Raw genomic sequence first — 19,355 nt, 5'->3', positions numbered from 1 at the left:
ATGACATTTACTGACGTTTTTTCATATTCATTTTCATCGCAAAATGTTATATTTGGAGATATTTGTAAACGTTTATATTGACGATTGTGTACATTATTATGTTGTCATTAAAAAAATTAATTGATGACAATAACAATTTGTCAGTAAAAATGACATTTACTGGCGTTTTTTCATATTCATTTTCATCGCAAAATGTTATATTTGGAGATATTTGTAATTTTGTAAATAATTGATGATAATTTACATATACTTGTATATAAAAAGGTTTACACAACAGTTTAATGTAATTGAGAATAAAATATTTTAACATCAATTAAATGTTCAAAATAGAAGAATATTTTTCATAGTATAATATTGAATTACAAGGATGTAATGTGATACAAATGATTCTTAAATAAGGCCACACTAGACACGGGAATATATATATATATATATATATATATATATATATATATATATATATATATATATATATATATATATATATATATATAATTCTATGCACATAAAGATGGATAATAATTCTCATCTTCATCAAAACTATTGAGGTCGGCAATTTGGAAGTCCTTTGTCTTGGGGGAGAAGGTCTGATTTGATGAATACATCTAGATATGCAATAATTCCCTGCCACTAAAAAACATAAATATTTTCAAGCATGAGTAATAAATTATTAAAAAAACTATATATTAAACTCAATCAGATAGTTAATTTACATTGCTTTTGTACTTTCTTATGATTACATTTAATAACATAACTGATAGGGAATTTCCCCGAATATACCGTCATACAGGCTACACGTTTTGTACATTTGATCGATATCGGGTTCGGGTCAAATCTCCGGCTCGGGGTTAGGCCTCCACCTATATAATGGGGAGGTCATTTCATTTTCCACAAAACACTAAGTCACATGGGGATTCTCCATTTCTTAAGGACATACTCTACACAATCTAGACCAAAGCATTTGGGCTAATTTTCCTCAGAATTATTTCATGCAATCAATTTTCAAATTTTCCTCACAGAATTATTCATGCAATCAATTTTCAAATTTCCCTCACAGAATTAGTCATGCAATCAATTTTCAAATTTCCCTCACAGAATTAGTCATGCAATCAATTTTCAAATTTCCCTTTCTTAAGGACATACTCTACACATTCCAGACCAAAGCATTTGTGCATATACACACTGCTATGCACACGAAATACATAGAAGCAATTAGTTCTATCAATAACTTTTCTTAGCTAATTAATATCTCATTTAGTTGCTTATAGCATGTAATCAATTTCCATTTAGCAGTGTACTCCCCAAAACCAAAATTTATATAACAAAGAAATGATAAATAAAATTCTAAACTTTGGTTATACCTTCAAGTGTTCATATCCACCTTGAGATCATTAACTAAGTTGTTAAAACTTGGTGAATACCCATGAAGTCCTCTACAAGACCAAATCCAAGCTAATTCATGGCAAAATCTCCACATTTAAAAGTATCCAACTTCTGAGTAATGCCTGCAAGGGATGAAACAATTTTAATTCTCTTTGAAACAAAAATTAAGGAATAAAACTTAAAGCAAACCACATAAAAATATCAAAATACCATCAAAAGAAACTTTGCTTTAACGGAAAAAAAATCAGTAGTGCATGTAATGGTTAAAGTCCATTCGTGCCTTCAAAAGTAGTAGCATAAATAACACTACAATAATGTCATTCGGCCTTCAACTCCAAAAAAAATACACCCTTCATAACAAAAACCAAACAAACAAATAAAATGAGTGTGTAAGAATAAGATTTGCAAGTTTCATTCTACTCCAATTTTATAGTAAAAGAAACTGGATATCACACCTTAAACATAGTAATGTACTTTACCTTGTAATTCACAAAAAAAATTCATCCATCGAATTAATTCTGAAAAAAAAAAACAGGATACAAGGTATTAGATGTATTGTTAAAAATTCAATTCATTAATTATTAAGGATAATTTATGACATGTAACTATTAAATATATATCCACATACCACTCTTGGTTAGATCTCTCTGCCGCTAATGCAGCAAGTAATTCTTCATATTGTTGAAACCTCATCTTTAAATCAGCAAGCTCTGTCTTCAGTTGAGAGTTCTCATTCATAGTCGCTTTCATTTGATCCTCAAGATGGGACGTGTTTGCTCGAGTGGATCTAGATGTTTGTGGTTTTGGTCCATTCCCCATTCCTTTGATATATCCTGATCGTGTGCCCATTACATCATCGTAAACTTGATCAACAGTCATTGGATTTTCATTTGATGCTGAAGTCTCAAGCATGGTGATCATCTTTTGCTGAAATATTAGAATGTCTAATTAAACACTAAAATATTAAAGATAATTATGAAAATAAATAGTTAAAATATATTAAACAACAATATTTATGCAATGACACACATAAGTTTCCTCGGCTTCACGTGTAATCCACTTGTCATTCTTGCAGCGCGTGAATTTAAATAAAGCAATCCTATCAGGCATAAAACCACCTTCTTCCTTTTGTCTCTGTGTAAAATATAGAAATATTATTTTAAAAAGTATAAATATCAATTTAACCATAACTCATAAGTAAAGTTTAAAACATACAAGTTCAATAAACACGGGTACAAATGCAGCAGACCCTTGATTATGTGGAATTTTCTGTTGACTGCGGCACCAAGAATTTATCATGCACTTCACCTACAATATCAATCATCATAACTTAGTTGTTGTATTGAAAATATAAGTGTAAGATAAATTTAATAAAGATTACAAAGAAACTGACCTGCACATTCCCTTTGGATCAATAATCACAGAGTTCATTCCAATTATCTTCTGTTAGGCCTTTTGGAACATGTAACTTTGCCTCAATTGCCGAGTCATATTTTAGGAACTGCTTGTGCAATTCATGCTTGTAATTCCTATAGCGAACTTTGAAAATATTTTCCACACATTCAAAGATTCGAGAATCTTCTCGAAAATTAACAACATCCAATCTCATCTAAAAAAAATCAATGTTTAGAAGCTTAGTTAAGAAATAATATTATAAATAACTTGTTAATTAATAAAAGCTATGTTTTTCAATAATAGAAATTTTAATAAGAGCTTTGCTAAATACTTACCAGTAATCGTTCCCAAGCACGATTTTTTTCTTCTTCTGTGAATTTAGAATATTTTGTTGGACATGGCATGTAATCTCTAACTATTTGGCCAAGTTCATTAGACAACTTAGCTGATTGAGTTCTATTTAAAGGCCGTCCATGTTCCCGATCAATGATAACTTGCAACTTCTTTCCAGCAACCTCGTTTCTTTTTACCAATCCAATTCCTCTTGTAGGTCCCTTACCACGCTTTTTTGAGGTTGTCCCACCTTCTAAAAGAAAATTGACAAATAAAAATAAGTGTTTATATTATCATGATATATATATATATATATATATATATATATATATATATATATATATATATATACACACACACTGGTTTTCTATGTTATAAAGTAATTTAATTTTTAATTAAATTGTAACCTGCATGTGATGCGTTTGCTGAAACAGAACTGTGAGTATTGGGATTTAACTGTGAGGTGGAGTTTACAAAATTTCCGTATTCATTTAAGAACTCATAGACTCCATCTAAGTTTTCATCATCAGAATCATCATACTCAACCTGAGAACCATTATTACTTGGTTCTTGAAAAATCGGTGGCTCTCCATGGAATATCCAACGTGTGTAATCCGTGTCTATTCCATTTTGGCGCAAATGCATATAAACCATGTTTTGATTTAAGGATGTTGTGTTTAGACATTTTTTACATGGGCACCTAATCTCACAATCATGTCCCAAGTGATTTCCCACAAATAACATAAAGTTCTTTAAGTCCTTCTATATATTCATTAGACCTTTTATTCTGTGTCATCCATGCTTTATCCATATTAAACACAGTACCTATTACAACATATAAGTCGTTATTTATAATGTAAACTAATTTTTTATATGAAAAAATCATTACATACATCGATTCAATATTTTAAGATATATATATATATATATATATATATATATATATATATATATATATACACACAATTTGCATTGAAAAATTAGAATGAACAGATTATAGAACTAAATATTGTTTTAAAATTACTACTTACTTGAAGGGAGGTGCTTTACTTGATTCTTGTTGGAATACTATAGTAGAGCTAAAAAGTGTTGCTTAATCTGAAAAATTAAGATTAACAAATAATGGATTAAATATTGTTTTGCAGTGTAAAAATATTTTTAGAGATTTCATAGTTATTAAATCTCAAGAAAGGCAATAAGAAATCAATGATATAAATTTGCATCTCATGCTAAGCAATGATCCATTACAACAAGCAACTAAAATCAATTCATGTATTGTCATACTGTATGCTCAAGAACCATGAAACACACATTGTATAGGAAAATTATTTAGACTTAGCCTAGAAGTATACCACATAAATCATTAATCTTTTTAGCCATTTTCTTGATTTTTTTTAATTTTTTTTTTTTTTTTGGTTAATAGCCAAAATAGGAAGACTTCACTTACCATTCATACAGATAATGACAATTGGCAGGAATGCAAGCTAAATGAAGCTAGGCTAGAGAAAGTTCAAATGTTTTAAAATATGCTTAGAAATGAAGTCTATCTTAGTATCAATGGAGTTTCTCCAACTCTGGAACACAAGGTATAGCTGACTATAGCATCATCTCCATAACTGTTGTCAAAAAACTAGGGTGCTTCTGCTACTAAACAAACATCAATCTTTGACAGTTGCCCTTAATATCTTCACATCATTAAAAAAAATACAAAGAAAATTAAAAAATCACCACAAAGCAGGCAACTACATTTTTTTTTCTTCTAAGATCTGTTCTTAATACCTCTTAAATTTTATTGGATATATATCATGGTGGATGTGATTAACATAAACTCTGACAAACAAGCATGTTTAGGTGGTACATATAATGACACAACATCATTGTCAAAACTAAAAAGAAATGCACAAAAAGAAAGAAAAAGCTTTATTACCATGTACTGTCAAAGTAAAGGAAGAGTATTTTTTATTTAGAGGAAGGAGGAGTATTTTTATTCATTCATTAAATTCAAATCCCATCAGAATCATAATACATACATAGAACCAAAGAAATTGATGAAGGTTAGGGGGTAAAATAGAGAAATTACTCATTAGACTCCAAATGATATTTAACTTTTGGAATTCACTATCTTGGACCAATCTATATGGACTATTAGAGTGACCTAGCTAGGTCTGGAATATTCACCTCAACAATATAATCTGATATGATAGTTGATAAGTATTAAGTAGGAGATGAAATATGAGAATAACATAATGAACTCATTGTAATCACAAGGCTCTGTAATTATAAATTAGAAGAGTAACTAACTACCCTATGTGGGCATGTGTAATGTGTATCAGTGTATGCTTTTAAGTTTTAAGATAGCTTGTGAATTGTTTAATTATAATTCATCTGGGAGAAGCTCTAATCTGTCTGACTTAATTGTGTCTTATAATAATCATATTTAAATATTCTTTCTTACTTCAATTACTCAAATAAGTGTGACATTATTCCTGTAAAGTGCTAAGTATTTCTTTATTAGTATATCATCAAAATCTTCCATCAGGAAATAAGAATCCAACTTCTCAATAACCTCCAAAATTTTGAGTGAATCAGCCATACCCCCCACACCCCTCCAAATCTTTATGATTTTTCTACAACTTCTTTATGACAGGTACAATCAGTAGTAGTAGCACTGCAACATTCCCCTCTCATCTATCTTGTTAATATTATTAAACAACACTAACCTATTGTTATTTTTGTTGCAAATGTTATTATTACAACTACACCTCAAGTCATTTACAAAATATTCCAAAACCAACACCCAAATATATCACAACAAAAACTAGCTACCTCCTCGAGAACCTCCAGAAAGGGTAGCAAACAGCAGCAAATTAAATTTTGCTTCCTAAGCCTTCTTAGAGGCCGGCCTCATTCCCCCTTAGCTTAATAAGCTGAAACCATATATCATCAAAACCCAACATCAACCCCAAACAAAACACCTCAATATCCATCACCAATCAAAACCAACAACCAATCCACATTCAAGCTGGCTACATATTTGCAGAGATTGCAGCAGATGCAGCTAGTTGTATCCTACAGCCACCCCAAAATTGCAGAAGTTAATCCTTGCAACATCATTCCCTAAACTCACATAAAAATCAGCATCTAACCTTACCTCAAAACCACCTGCAAAAACCCAAATTCCACCCCCAAATCTGCTACATCATGTAGCCAAAACTACATGATTCATCAATACCCTAGATTAATATGTTTATTACTAACCCCTCACCTAGATATGAATAATTCATAATAAATGTAAATATATATATAACAAAAAACAAATCACACCCAAGTTATAAAAAAAAACAAAAAAACAAAAAAAAAATTACAGAGAAATTAGCTTTCCTATTCTAACTAATGAGCGCCAAAATCATCCAAATAATACCAAAAATAGAGTTTATACATGAATGTTTTGGTGGAGATTAGTTTATTAGGGTTTGAATTTACCTAAACATGATGAATCTTCTCTTGTAAGCTTTTGGGTCCGATCTTTTGGAAGACTTCCACTGGGTTTTGCAGAGATAAAGGTTAGGTATTATATATGATTAAATAGTAAGATTAGAAGTACAGAAAAATCTATTGTAGTGTAGTGAGATGAGGAGAAAACCAGAGACACAGAGTGCCGACGAAGGTGCAGACGATGACCCTGTTGTGGTGGAAACGGCGGTGGTGTCACGAAGCGGTGCCGATGAAGGTGCTGCCGAATTTCTGCTCGTTGAAGATGAGACCAGAATACTCTGCTCTATTTTGTAGTGAGAAATGAAGTACAGCTACACTATGATATTGACATATTGTACTCAGAGAAATAATTTAGACAATTTTTTTTTTATTGCTGAAGAGAGTGTTTTAATGGCGCCAATTGATAATAGCTTTCCCGCAAAATTATTTTCACTTTTCCTGACGTTATGATTTTTAAAATAAGACATTTAAAGACGATTATTAGAAAACGTCATTAATTCTATATCTTTACTGACAAAAATATTATATTTCGTCAGTAAATATTATCAAAAAAATTTATTGTCTCTACCAAAATATATAGTGACGTTATTTAATATAACGTCCCAAATTGTTATATTTAGCGACGTTTTTTAGAGCGTCATTAAAATTTTCGTCGGGAAATGAAACATTTCTTGTAGTGTGATACGAGATTGTCCTTCAAGTTCCAGCTTAAACAATTCTCGTTGATACTAGCATATATCATGACTAAAAAAAAAAACCTAGGTCAAACACTAACTCACGTTGGGTTGTTGTTGAAAAAATCGATCTTTAATCACAGTTAATTGTACGTGGCTTTTTCCCGAGTCACTCATCTTGATGGCCTAAAGGTTTTAGCTCTAGATGAGGATGGACAAAATTCTGTTACTACTACTTATGTCGTCTACAAAGAGGTTTTCAACAATGTGTAATTCAAAGCAGTTATATTATGTATTCTTCTTACACACATATGACAAAATTGTTATATATTTACAGATTACATATATATTCCGTGCAAATAATTTCTATAACTGAGTTACTACACAACAAGATAATGAGACCAATTAATACAAATCTGAAACATTGATATATAATTGTCTAAAGTTTCAGCACCAGATGCGTATATCTACATATTGACTATTATTTGGGTAATTATTTCCTCGAATTAAAGCAATAATAATATCATAAAACATAATCGATTAGAGTAAAATAATCAATTGCACTATATAATATTCAATATTATAATTTACACTATTGAATATTGATGTAATTATTATTAATATATTATAACAAATACATTCCGTGCATCGCACGGGTTTAAATACTATTTAACTCAAAAAAAATATATCATTAAAAAGTTATAATTAAGACCTTTTAAATAACAACTATATTGATATTTTTATTTTAATGTTTTAAATTAATATAAAAGTATATTAAGTCAATATACTATATTTATTTTCAATATAATATTAATTCATTTTTAAAATATTATAGGTTGATTTTTTACAATACTATTGCAATATATATTTTCCAATTTCTATCATTATATTGCTATATATATATATATATATATATATATATATATATATATATATATATATTCTATTAAAACAAAATAAAAAATTCTAAATCAAAATAGATAAAGGAAACCTTTGTTATAAAGTAAAAAAGATAATCAAGTTTTAATAGAATATATATATATATATATATATATATATATATATATTTTATGAATTCTATTACCATTAAATTATCATATTATTATTATTATTATTATTATTATTATTATTATTATTATTTAATGACCCTAAAAAGGATATATATATATATATATATATATATATATATATATATATATATATATATAATATGTTAATTTAATTGTTACAAATTTCATATAAAATGAAAATATATATTCTAATAAAATAAAATTTCAAAATTCAAATTGATATGTCGGATTTATTCTAATTAGTTAGTATCTGTTGTATTATATTTAATTTAATATCTTCATATTATAGATATTTTTAATTTTATATTTTATTTGATTCAATCACAAAGAGTCAATACTGCATCCATTGAGGTTTAAACCAACAACCTCCCATAAGGAAGAGCAACTTAGTGCCACTAGACCATAAGGTCTTGCCACATTTGATTCAATTTAATTGTATATATTTTTCAATTCTATATTTAAATTAGTGTAATGATTAATAAATTTTATTTATTTAAGCTCAAAATAATGATAGTGATTTATAGTTGTAATGATTTATGTTCATAATATAGTAATAATTCATTCACGAAATATAAAAAAAAAATAACTAAAATTATTGTAATTAATGAATTATGCTCAAAATAATTGCAAGAATTCATATTTGTAATGATTTATATATGCTCAAAATATAGTTTGACTTTACCAAATTAAAAACATTGTTAATTTGATATCAGTTTACAATTAGCTATAATAATTTTATATTAACAAACTTAATAATGTAATCATTTTTTAATATTAATTCAGATACTTTAAAAATACTCAAATCAAGAAATTTTATTAGTACTAACAATGTAATAATCTCTTTTTCCACGGTGTCATTATTTATTTGGCTAGCATAGTAGTGTCAATGAGCAGCAACACGAATATCATTTTACAAATAATTGTAGTTATTCATTTCTCATATGCTAAAGATCGTTATGCACATTAATATTCCATTAAGATATCTTTAGATGTTCTGTTATCAATTTTCTAATCAAGGTTGGATGTAGTTGTATTTGATTAACAAATCAAGAATTTGCAACTATCTTTTAAGTATACTATCAAAATTGTTATAAAAGTGCATATATTTATTTTTATTTGTAAAATTCACCATTTGTATAATACATACATATTGAATCATTGTTGTATGTCAATTAGTTTACTTCATCTAACTGTTAAAAATAATTGCGACATTATTATTACTATATACAAATTTATCCCTACATAAATGATGTTGATTTCAAAAGTTTAAAAATGTGAAAGGTAAAATATATAATTATTATGATTTTAGCACTCTGCTAATGACAAATATAAGTATTATTGCACTCATTTAAAAGTTTTGTAGTACAAATGTTGTACAAAAAATTTTAAAAATGCCATAAATTATAAAAAGTTACAAATTTTTTTATTTTTTTTTTTTGAAAACGAAGTTACAAATCTAAAATAATAGAAATTATTTAAATATTATGAGTACAAAATAAATTGACTTACGTTAATGACATAATTGAAGAAAGTTTAACATAAAAAACAACTAATTGATCCAACTTACATTTGCGGAATTTGAAAAAATATAATGTTATTGGGTAAATGTCTCACATTGAAATATAATGTTATTAAATTAATTGAAATTCACATATTTAAGAATGTGAATTTCAATTAATGGTACCCGGGTTGGACTTCCATTTGGAAGATTACGAGTTCAAGCCTCAGTGGAGGCGTTATTGGTTCTTTGTGTTTCAATAGGTTGAGAAAGTATATGAACAGATACTACAATGTAATAGAGCCAGTAACTTTCAAAAAAAAAAAGAATGATGCATCATCTTGAGATCTATCAATTTAAAAAATGAAGAAGAAGAATAATAAGATATAATTGAACTAGTATAAATAAACTTTCAATAAATTAGTTAAAAACATATCATTCTTTCCAAGTTAAAAACATATCATGGATCTACAAACATTAAACCACAAAGTCTATTATAAACTTACCAAACATGGACCTATTATTTAAATGAAGATTTATAGTGGTTTTTATTGTGCTACATTTAAGAGTTGAAAATATTTAGAAACAAAATCATAGGTGACAGGATAATGGTGCTGGCACCCGACCCGGATCATTAACATGGCATTTGACCCGGCACCACATCGAAACCCAACGGGCAGAATTCCAACAGGCAGAATACCAACGTGTGGTAACTTTACTGCCATTTATTGCCACCATTGAAGGGAGAGAATTAAAGACCTCAGCTCCCCATTTATGTCCCACCATGTTGTTACCGTTAGGATCCAGTATAAATAGAACTCCCCTCAGCTAACAGGGGACACGCTCACTATTTTATACTCAAAAACTTGAAATACAACAATTCGTTACTGTTATAATATTATTATCTCCTGTAACATATTTACCGTCATTGGTGCTTTCATTGAGAATTACTCTCCAGGTCGGCCTGCAACCAATGACGGTAAATATGTTACCGGAAATAATAATATTATAAGAGTAACGAATTGTTGTATTGCAAGTGTTTGAGTACAAAATAGTGAGCGTGTCCCCTGTTAGCTGAGGGGAGTTCTACTTATTCTAGGTCCTAACGGTAACAACATGGTGGGACATAAACGGGGAGCTGAGGCCTTTAATTCTCTCCCTTCAATGGTGGCAATAAATGGCAGTAAAGTTACCACCCGTTGGTATTCTGCCCGTTGGGTTTCCATGTGGTGCCGGGTCAAATACCCTGTTGATGATCCGGGTCGGGTGCCAGCATCATTATCCTGTCACCAGCCCCCTACTCCCGAGTCTACAGATGTGCTTGAGTTGGCTTGGGAGTAAGACTGAATCTATTTGAAATTGTGCAGAATCCCACTTGATCTCGGATATATGATTTTATCTTCCAAATCACTCATGATTAGGCTTCCAAATCATTTCCTGCTTCTAAAACATATACTTTACTTTTATATCACATGCCTCTCTCCAATATAAACCCTGTCCTCAGAGTAGTTTGAGCACCTCTCCATCAGCTTCTGTCACTACTCTATAAGTTTCTGCAATTCTTTATAATTTATTATTATTTATGTATTTATTATGTATTTATTATTATTATTATTATTATTATTATTATTATTATTATTATTATTATTATTATTATTATTATTATTATTATTATTATTATTATTATTTTCGAGGCGACCGACTACCTCGACCGACCTTGGGCTGAGGCGGCGCCTTAGCCCGCGGCCAAGGCGTGCGCCTCACCTGGGACTAGTACTTGGTAATCATGGTCCGCCCAGGTTATCTGCTTAGATCTTTGAATAATATCTTGTAATCATGGTCCGTCCATGTTATCTACTGAAGCACGTTCGTTACCATCGTTTACAAAGCGTGTCCAAAAAAATAAACCAATAATAACGGGCGAAGCCGATGGCCGCTGTGACACCCCGTAATCCAAATTCAATTAAGGGATTAATTAAGTAATTAATCCTAACCCAATTGATAATTTAATTCCTTAAATTCCTAAAAATTCAATAGTCAGGGACTAGTAATTGACTAGTCAACCCAAAGTCAAGTGTTGTACCTAAAGCTTTGTGAGTAGTTCCCTTACACCTCTTCATTTTAGTAAGGGTAATAAAGACATTTCACACTTGTGTTAGTAATGCAAGCTAACCTAGAGGGCACTCCTCATTCTTTTCCCTTACACTTCCTAAACTTGAGCTCCTCCTTCTCTCGAAAAGTTAGATAGCTTTTCTTCCAAGCCAAGTTAGAGCTTTACCAAATCTTCAAATTTTGTCTTCAAGATTTCACCTTTCCTACCTTTGAGCATCTAGGATGGTAAGATCTATGTTTATCTTGTGTTTTTAGTGTTTTCTAAGGTATCTTTCCTTAAAGATAGAATCTTTATGATCTTTTGGTGTGTTCTTGAAGTGGGTGTGGAAGGTCAACCTTATTAGGAGCTTGGTGAAGTGTTAAGTGAAGGTTTTTATTTACAAGAGGTAACCCATGCTCTACAAAATCTATTTTGCTTACCTATATGATGATTTGTTGGATTCTACATGTGATTTTGCTATGAAATGTGAGTGTTGATGCATTGTCTTGTGAAAATGCATATCTAGAGCTTGTTATTAGGGTTCATGTACGCCATTGCTTGGCTATTCCTTTGATTCAAGTCATTTTGTTGTATTTGGTGAGATTTGGCATGTTTTGGACTTGAATTTGAGCTTGGTGTTGAAAATCCCCGAAGGGATGTTTTTGGTACAAAAGTTGTACCTGCAGGCGGAACGGCGGGTAGGGGTCCACCCGCCGCCCCACCCGCGGGGTACAGGGTGTTTGGGAGGTGGTTCCCGCGGGCGGAACCACGGGTGGGGGTCCACCCGTGGCCCCACCCGCGGGTACACAATGTTGGCTTGTCGGGGATTTGTTCACCGTGATTCTTTTGACTCGGTATTTGGTCTTTTGACTTCCCGATGTTCTTTTGTGGAACTATTTGAGAGTCTTCTTGATGTTTCGTATGTCTAGAACTATATGATAGGAATTCATGTAGGTTTTGGTGTCTTGAATCGTGCTAAGTGTTCAACATTGTGATTCGTTGAACCGTGATGAGTCTTGTACTTTTGTGAGTTCTTCAGAACTATGTGTGGTTTACCTGTTTGATAAGCATGCTAGTTCGGTGTTTAAATGCTAGCGTGTGTGTTGTTTGTCCTTTCCTATTGTGGATGATGACTTGTGTTAATCATCGTTGGAGTCGGATTGTGATCCTTTCCTTGTTGAGTATGGTTTCATATCTTCGTTGTGATCCGTTGATTGATTCCTGTTGTGGTTTGGTGTGTGTGTCTGTACCTGGATTGCACGATTAATGGTATGGGACATTGGTCACCAAGGTACGGCAGTAGTCCTTGTGGTGGCCATGACGCGATTATGGAGTTTGTGACCTGAGTGATGGGTTCACGTATTTCTTGGGTGGCATGTGTTGGCGTGTGTGTGATCGGTACCTCATGTACTATGAATCGGTGGTCTTGTTGGTGGTTGTTGGTGGGGGACGACGGTCCCAGGAGGGAAAAGGTTGGACTCAGAAGTACAGGGGTCCTGGAGGTAATTGGAACTAGAGATAAGGTTGGGGGTTTGCCATAAGGTTGGAACCGGGCATAAGGAAGGCATCTCAATTCGTGATGGGTGATGTCACGAAGGCTTGTGTAGCCGTTGTTGTGTATTTCTCTATTTGTGACATGTGTTGTCACAAAGGCAATGTGTTGCCAATGGTTGTGTCCTTATTCTCTTGTGTTATGCATGTCGGGTGTTAATCTACTGTGTGATGGTAGATTATGCCTTGAGCCGTTCTTGTGAGTCGTTATTACTTCTTGATGTCTTGGGATGTGTTCCCTTATCTTTGTTGTGAGTGTATAGAGTCTTGTGTTTGATCTCTATCTTGGCTTTTGAATTGATATATACTATATCCCGTTTCGCAAATGATTTTGTATACATATAAACTATCTACATATGATATTTCACATGTATTGGTGGGTTACCAGCATCATTCGCTGACCGGGCGTCGTCCCATATATATCTGTGTTTCTTTCAGATACTGAATAGATGAGAGCGCGGTCTAGAGGCTGTTAGAGTAGATTCCCTTTTCCTTATGATGGTTTGGGTCTGGGGCGTGCCTTTGATTAGATTCTAGACGTTCTGTTGTTGACTTTGCTTTTGGGATTGATAGATTATGTTGCAGATGTTTATGCCTGTGCGTTCACCGTCGTGTGAGCGTGGCATAACACTCTACGTTTTCCATCTATTTCACGCTTAAGTCTTCCGCTGTGTATGCTTTTATGGTTAGAATTATCTGCATGTCTAAGGTTTAATTTAGTATGGAAATCTGGGGTGTTACAGCCGCCTCGGCAGCAATCGGCCGAGGCGCACGCTTCGGCCAGGGATGGGCCGATGCGCACGCCTCGGCCCCAAAAAAAAAAAAAAAAAGGGGTGGAAGGAGATACCAAGTAACAAACTTATCTCAAAGAAGAAGACACCAAGTAACAAGTTTATTTCGAAGCAGCAAGCTTATTTCGAAGTAACAAGTTTATTTCAAACATGGAAAAACAAATTGTCCAAGATATAGCTAGGAAGCAAGGAAAACAACTACCTAAGGATGAAATCTCAAGCATGACTAAAGAGCTACTCATTATCTATATCCTCCATAAAAATCTGCTCAATAGGGAGATTAGGGACCATGCTAGTGTCAATACCATGGAACTTGTCCACAGAAGAACCATCACGGGCAGCAGTAACATAATCGGTGACTTCATCTCGGACAGCAGTAACATCATCGGTGACTTCATCCCGGACATCAGGGTCAGGATTCTTTTCTATGACGGACAAGTCAAGTGCCACGGGATCAAAGTTTGGAACCTTCTCGCGCAGCACTGGGAAAATCTGTGTTTGCTTTGTATACATCCCAATGTCAAAAGCAACCTGCGCCTCGGCCTCAACCGCCCCTCTCGGCCAGCTCCAGTTTTGAGGAACTCACGGACAGCCTCAGGAGTGCACATATAATTCATCGCGTCCTCTTTAAACTTGGCGGAACCCTTGTAGGCCTCCTCCGCCAGGCCAAGGGCGGCAGCATGGGTAGCACGAGTCTTCTCGTGGTCCTCCCGCTCCTTCCTAAGGGCAAGTGTAAGTGTTTCGTGCTCCTTCCTTAGCGCCCCAAGCTCGCCCTCCATTTTGCTTAGAGCTCCTTCCCGGGCCGACAGCAAGCCCTTGAGGCTCTTATTGTCTGCATTGATACCTTTAATATCCTCAAGGAGTGTGTCCGTCACCCGCCGACGTTGGGTGTGAATAACCTGTCTCTCTAGCATGACCTGCAATAACTAACAGAGTGAGATACGCCGAGGCAAGGAAAGAGCGAACATAAGCATGAGAAATCTGACCTCAAAAATGTGTCGAAGGTATCGCTCTTGCAGCAAGTTCACATCCATGGCGGCAAGGTAGTCCAAGTCCGCAGGAGGAGCAGTACGAGCGGCATATTCAACCACATCAAGGTTGCGATTTATTATAGACGCTCCCGGAGGCACGTCCTCTCCTAGCCGGATCAAGTTGGTTCGGACACGCGAGCTTGGATAAGTGGGAGTTTCTCCCCGCTGCTCGGAGGGTTGGGGAGAAGAGGCGACGACCTTGGATGAAGTGGGCGTGCGAGTTGGTGGGGGCTGCATCACCCCGTCAGTAGCGGCGGCCTTGGATGGAGTATGCGTGCGAGCCAGCGGGGGCGGCATCACCTCCTCAACCGCAGCCTGGCTCTTTTTTCCTTTACCTCGAGAGTTATCGATCTTACCTTTTTCTACCTTACTCTTCTTGGATGAGGGATCTTGCGAACGCGACAAGTATCGACCGACTCTTGAAGACGAAGACATGGTACCTGCAACAAAAGGAGGCAAGTTAGAGTTAGTGGTTGATAAATAAAACTAGGCGGTGACAAAAGGATACCCGTCAGTGCAAGAACAGCAGGTCGAGTCCTCACGAAACCTAAGCCCGCGAACTTCCACTCGGTGGTGTAATCGACGATTGACAAAAAGCCATCCCTCATTAACTCATCTACATCTCGGCGGATAGAATGACTCATGTCCAGAGGAGGAGGGAAACGTAGTTGGGATCCCCACTTAACACGAAAAGGAGACGGAGAACCCATAAGTGAGACAAAGACGAACTTGGGTTTCCATACCTTGTTAAAGGAGGGGCGGTCCTCAAAGAGCTTGTAACGCGGTCTACCAGAAACAATGACAAATCCCTTACCCTCCCCAGAGGCCCTACCAACTATGAAAAGAGCCTGGAAAAGATCTAACGTGGGCTCTATCTTTCTTTCTTGACATATCCAAAGAAAGCCAGCAATCGCCTGGTGACCGTTAGGAACGACTTGGTCGAGGGCTATCTCATAGTAATTCATGAAGTTTATTAGGCAATTATGAAGGGGAAACCGCAATCCAAGCTGTAGTGACAAAAGGTGGACCCCAAATACTTGTCGGAGGGAGGATTGGCGATACTACCATGGGGATCAGGGGGGAGACTCAGAATGCTAGGACCAAGGATATCTCCAATGTCCTCCCAATCCTGTGACCCCAATTGAGGATGTGTAGACAGGATGAGAGAGTTATCAAGCGGGGAGTGTGAGGCCCCGCGTTTTTTACTCTTTTTCGGTCGAGACTTAGGTGTTGGTGAGTCAACGGCAAAAGGAAGAGGGGGAAAATTTCCAAAGAGGGGAGAGTCATAGTGAGGAAGGTACTTCTCATCACCATTGTCAGAATTAAGTTCCTCAACATCAATCAGGTCTGCGATGTCTATTGGGAAACAGAAAGACACTAACCTCGGTTACAGATAGGCTTGCGACACTCGGGTACAAAATCACCTGTCAACAAAAAAACATGACACATTGTCAAAATAAATAAATAAATAAATAAAAATTGGCTTAGGCACGCCACGGTCGCTGGCCGAGGCGCACGCCTCAGCCCAAGGTCGGCCGAGGTAGTCGGCTGCCTCGAAAAAAAAAAAAAAAAAATATATATATATATATATATATATATATATATATATATATTTATATATATATAATAATAATAATAATAATAATAATAATAATTTTGCGCCTCGGCCAACGCTGGCTAAGGCGCACACCTCGGCCAAACCTGGCTGAGGTGGCGATCGGCCGAGGCAGTCGGCCACCTCGAAAAAAATAATAATAATAATAATAATAATAATAATAATAATAAATACATAAATAATAATAAATAATAAAGAATTGCAGAAACTTACAGAGTAGTGACAGAAGCTGATGGAGAGGTGCTCAAACTACTTTGAGGACATGGTTTATATTGGAGAGAGGCCTGTGATAAAAAAGTAAAGTATATGTTTTAGAAGCAGGAAAAGATTTAGAAACCTAATCATGGGTGATTTGGAAGATAAAATCATATATCCGGGATCAACTGGGATTCTGCACAATTTCAAACAGATTCAGCCTTACTCCCAAGCCAACTCAAGCACATCCGTAGACTCGGGAGTAGGGGGCTGGTGACAGGATAATGGTGCTGGCACCCGACCCGGATCATCAACAGGGCATTTGACCCGGCACCACATAGAAACCCAACGGGCAAAATACCAACGGGTGGTAACTTTACTGCCATTTATTGCCACCATTGAAGGGAGAAAATTAAAGGCCTCAGCTCCCCATTTATGTTCCACCATGTTGTTACCGTTAGGACCCAGTATAAGTAGATCTCCCCTCAGCTAACAGGGACACACTCACTATTTGGTACTCAAACACTTGCAATACACCAATTCGTTACTCTTATAATATTATTATCTCCGATAACATATTTACCGTCAATAGGTTTTTTGGACATCTATTTACTATTTATGATAACAAACAAAAGTTTAAAATATCACTAAAGTAGATTCTGAAACAAAACTCGGATATTAATTTTGGAAAAAAGGATTATATGATATTTATCTATATCTAATTATCTATATAATAACATAATTATTATCAATGTCTCTTTTTATCCATTTATGTAGACATACATTATATTTATTGTATTTTATACAATATGATAATATATACACTTTTTTTTTATATAAAATTGTGATTACTGGTATAATTATACACGTTAATTACTACCGTGATTACTCATTAAGAAAATTTATTTTAAATTTGTCTAAACTCATAATATTAATTAAAAATTCAAAAATATTTAGAAATATGTCTAAATATGTAATATAGTTAGGGACTACATTAATCCATACAAATTAAAACATTAAATTATTTTAATTTGTAAATGCAATTTCTTTAATTATAATTAATAAAATATAAAATATAATTAAGGAAATGAAATTATAAAATTAAAAAAATGTGTGTTCATAAATATTTATAATTTCATTCAAAAAAAATATTTATAATTTTTTTAAATACATGCATACATATATTGATGCACTATATTAATCATACAAAATTAAAATGCTAATTGTTTTCTAAATTTCTAAATGTAATTATTTTAATTATAAATATATCAATATAAATTATAAGTATGGAAATTATATTATAGAATTTGCATATATACATATTAGTAAATTTATTTGTATATACAATGATATAAGAAAATGCGTCCAACTGGAGTTTAAATTTACTCATACAAAATTTTAATTTTAATTTTGTATGCTATGAAAATATATACTTGACCAAATATATCAAAGTTCAACTATATTATTATATTGTATATTTTAATATAATTTCATGTTTTTTCTAACTTTTTTTATTTTTGAAAGTTACTGGCTCTATTACATTGTAATATCTGTTCATATACTTTCTCAACCTACTGGCTCTAACTTTTTTTTATTTAATTTCATAATAACAAAAAAAAAATGCATCACACAGGTAAAACACTAGTAAATTTAAAGAATAGAAAATTCACCAAAAAAAAAAAAAAAGAAGAAGAAGAAGAAGAAAAGGAAAATACAGAAATGGGAGCTATTAAGTTAAGTGGGGAAACATAATAATTCTATTGGCAAAATCCCCTAGCTTTATTAGCATAAGAGATTTTATTATTATTATTATTATTATTATTATTATTATTATTATTATTATTATTATTATTATTATTGTTGTTGTTGTTGTTGTTGTTATTGTTGTTATTATTGTTATTATTATTATTATTATTATTATTATTATTATTATTATTATTATTATTATTATTATTATTATTATTATATAAGGGTTAGTTAACAAGGGCAAAGTTAAAATATTTTAAGATAATCTTAGATTACATAAGAAAATTGAGGTAATTAGATTACCTTGAAAAATTACTGCCACGACAACACACCAGCTTTGTGGTAATATAACATTATTAGGTAATTTCATAACTTGAATCAAACAAGGTAAGATAACATTGTTATACTCACATTACCTATGTAATGTTATATTCCTTCAACCAAACGCCCCCCATATGGTTCATTTTTTAAACTTTATGGTTTAGT

The 19,355-nt window shown here is 33.2% G+C and overlaps 1 protein-coding gene across 1 annotated transcript; it reads right to left on the bottom strand.

The window, feature by feature from the left end:
* Positions 1-1,794: 1,794 nt before the first annotated feature.
* LOC109179048 lies at positions 1,795-2,814 on the bottom strand. The gene is made up of 5 exons (XM_019328618.1): positions 2,777-2,814; positions 2,599-2,659; positions 2,413-2,517; positions 2,012-2,310; positions 1,795-1,825 (listed from the first exon to the last, which is right to left on the bottom strand). Exons 1-5 carry the CDS (start codon positions 2,812-2,814, stop codon positions 1,795-1,797), a joined length of 534 nt encoding a protein of 177 aa, XP_019184163.1.
* Between the last annotated feature and the right edge of the window lie 16,541 nt (positions 2,815-19,355).

This window comes from Ipomoea nil, unplaced genomic scaffold (genome assembly GCF_001879475.1).
Source record: "Ipomoea nil cultivar Tokyo-kokei standard unplaced genomic scaffold, Asagao_1.1 scaffold0876, whole genome shotgun sequence".
NCBI lineage: Eukaryota > Viridiplantae > Streptophyta > Magnoliopsida > Solanales > Convolvulaceae > Ipomoea > Ipomoea nil.
The sequence above is the reverse complement of the archived record's forward strand: the minus strand, read 5'-3'. Positions and strand labels throughout refer to the sequence as shown.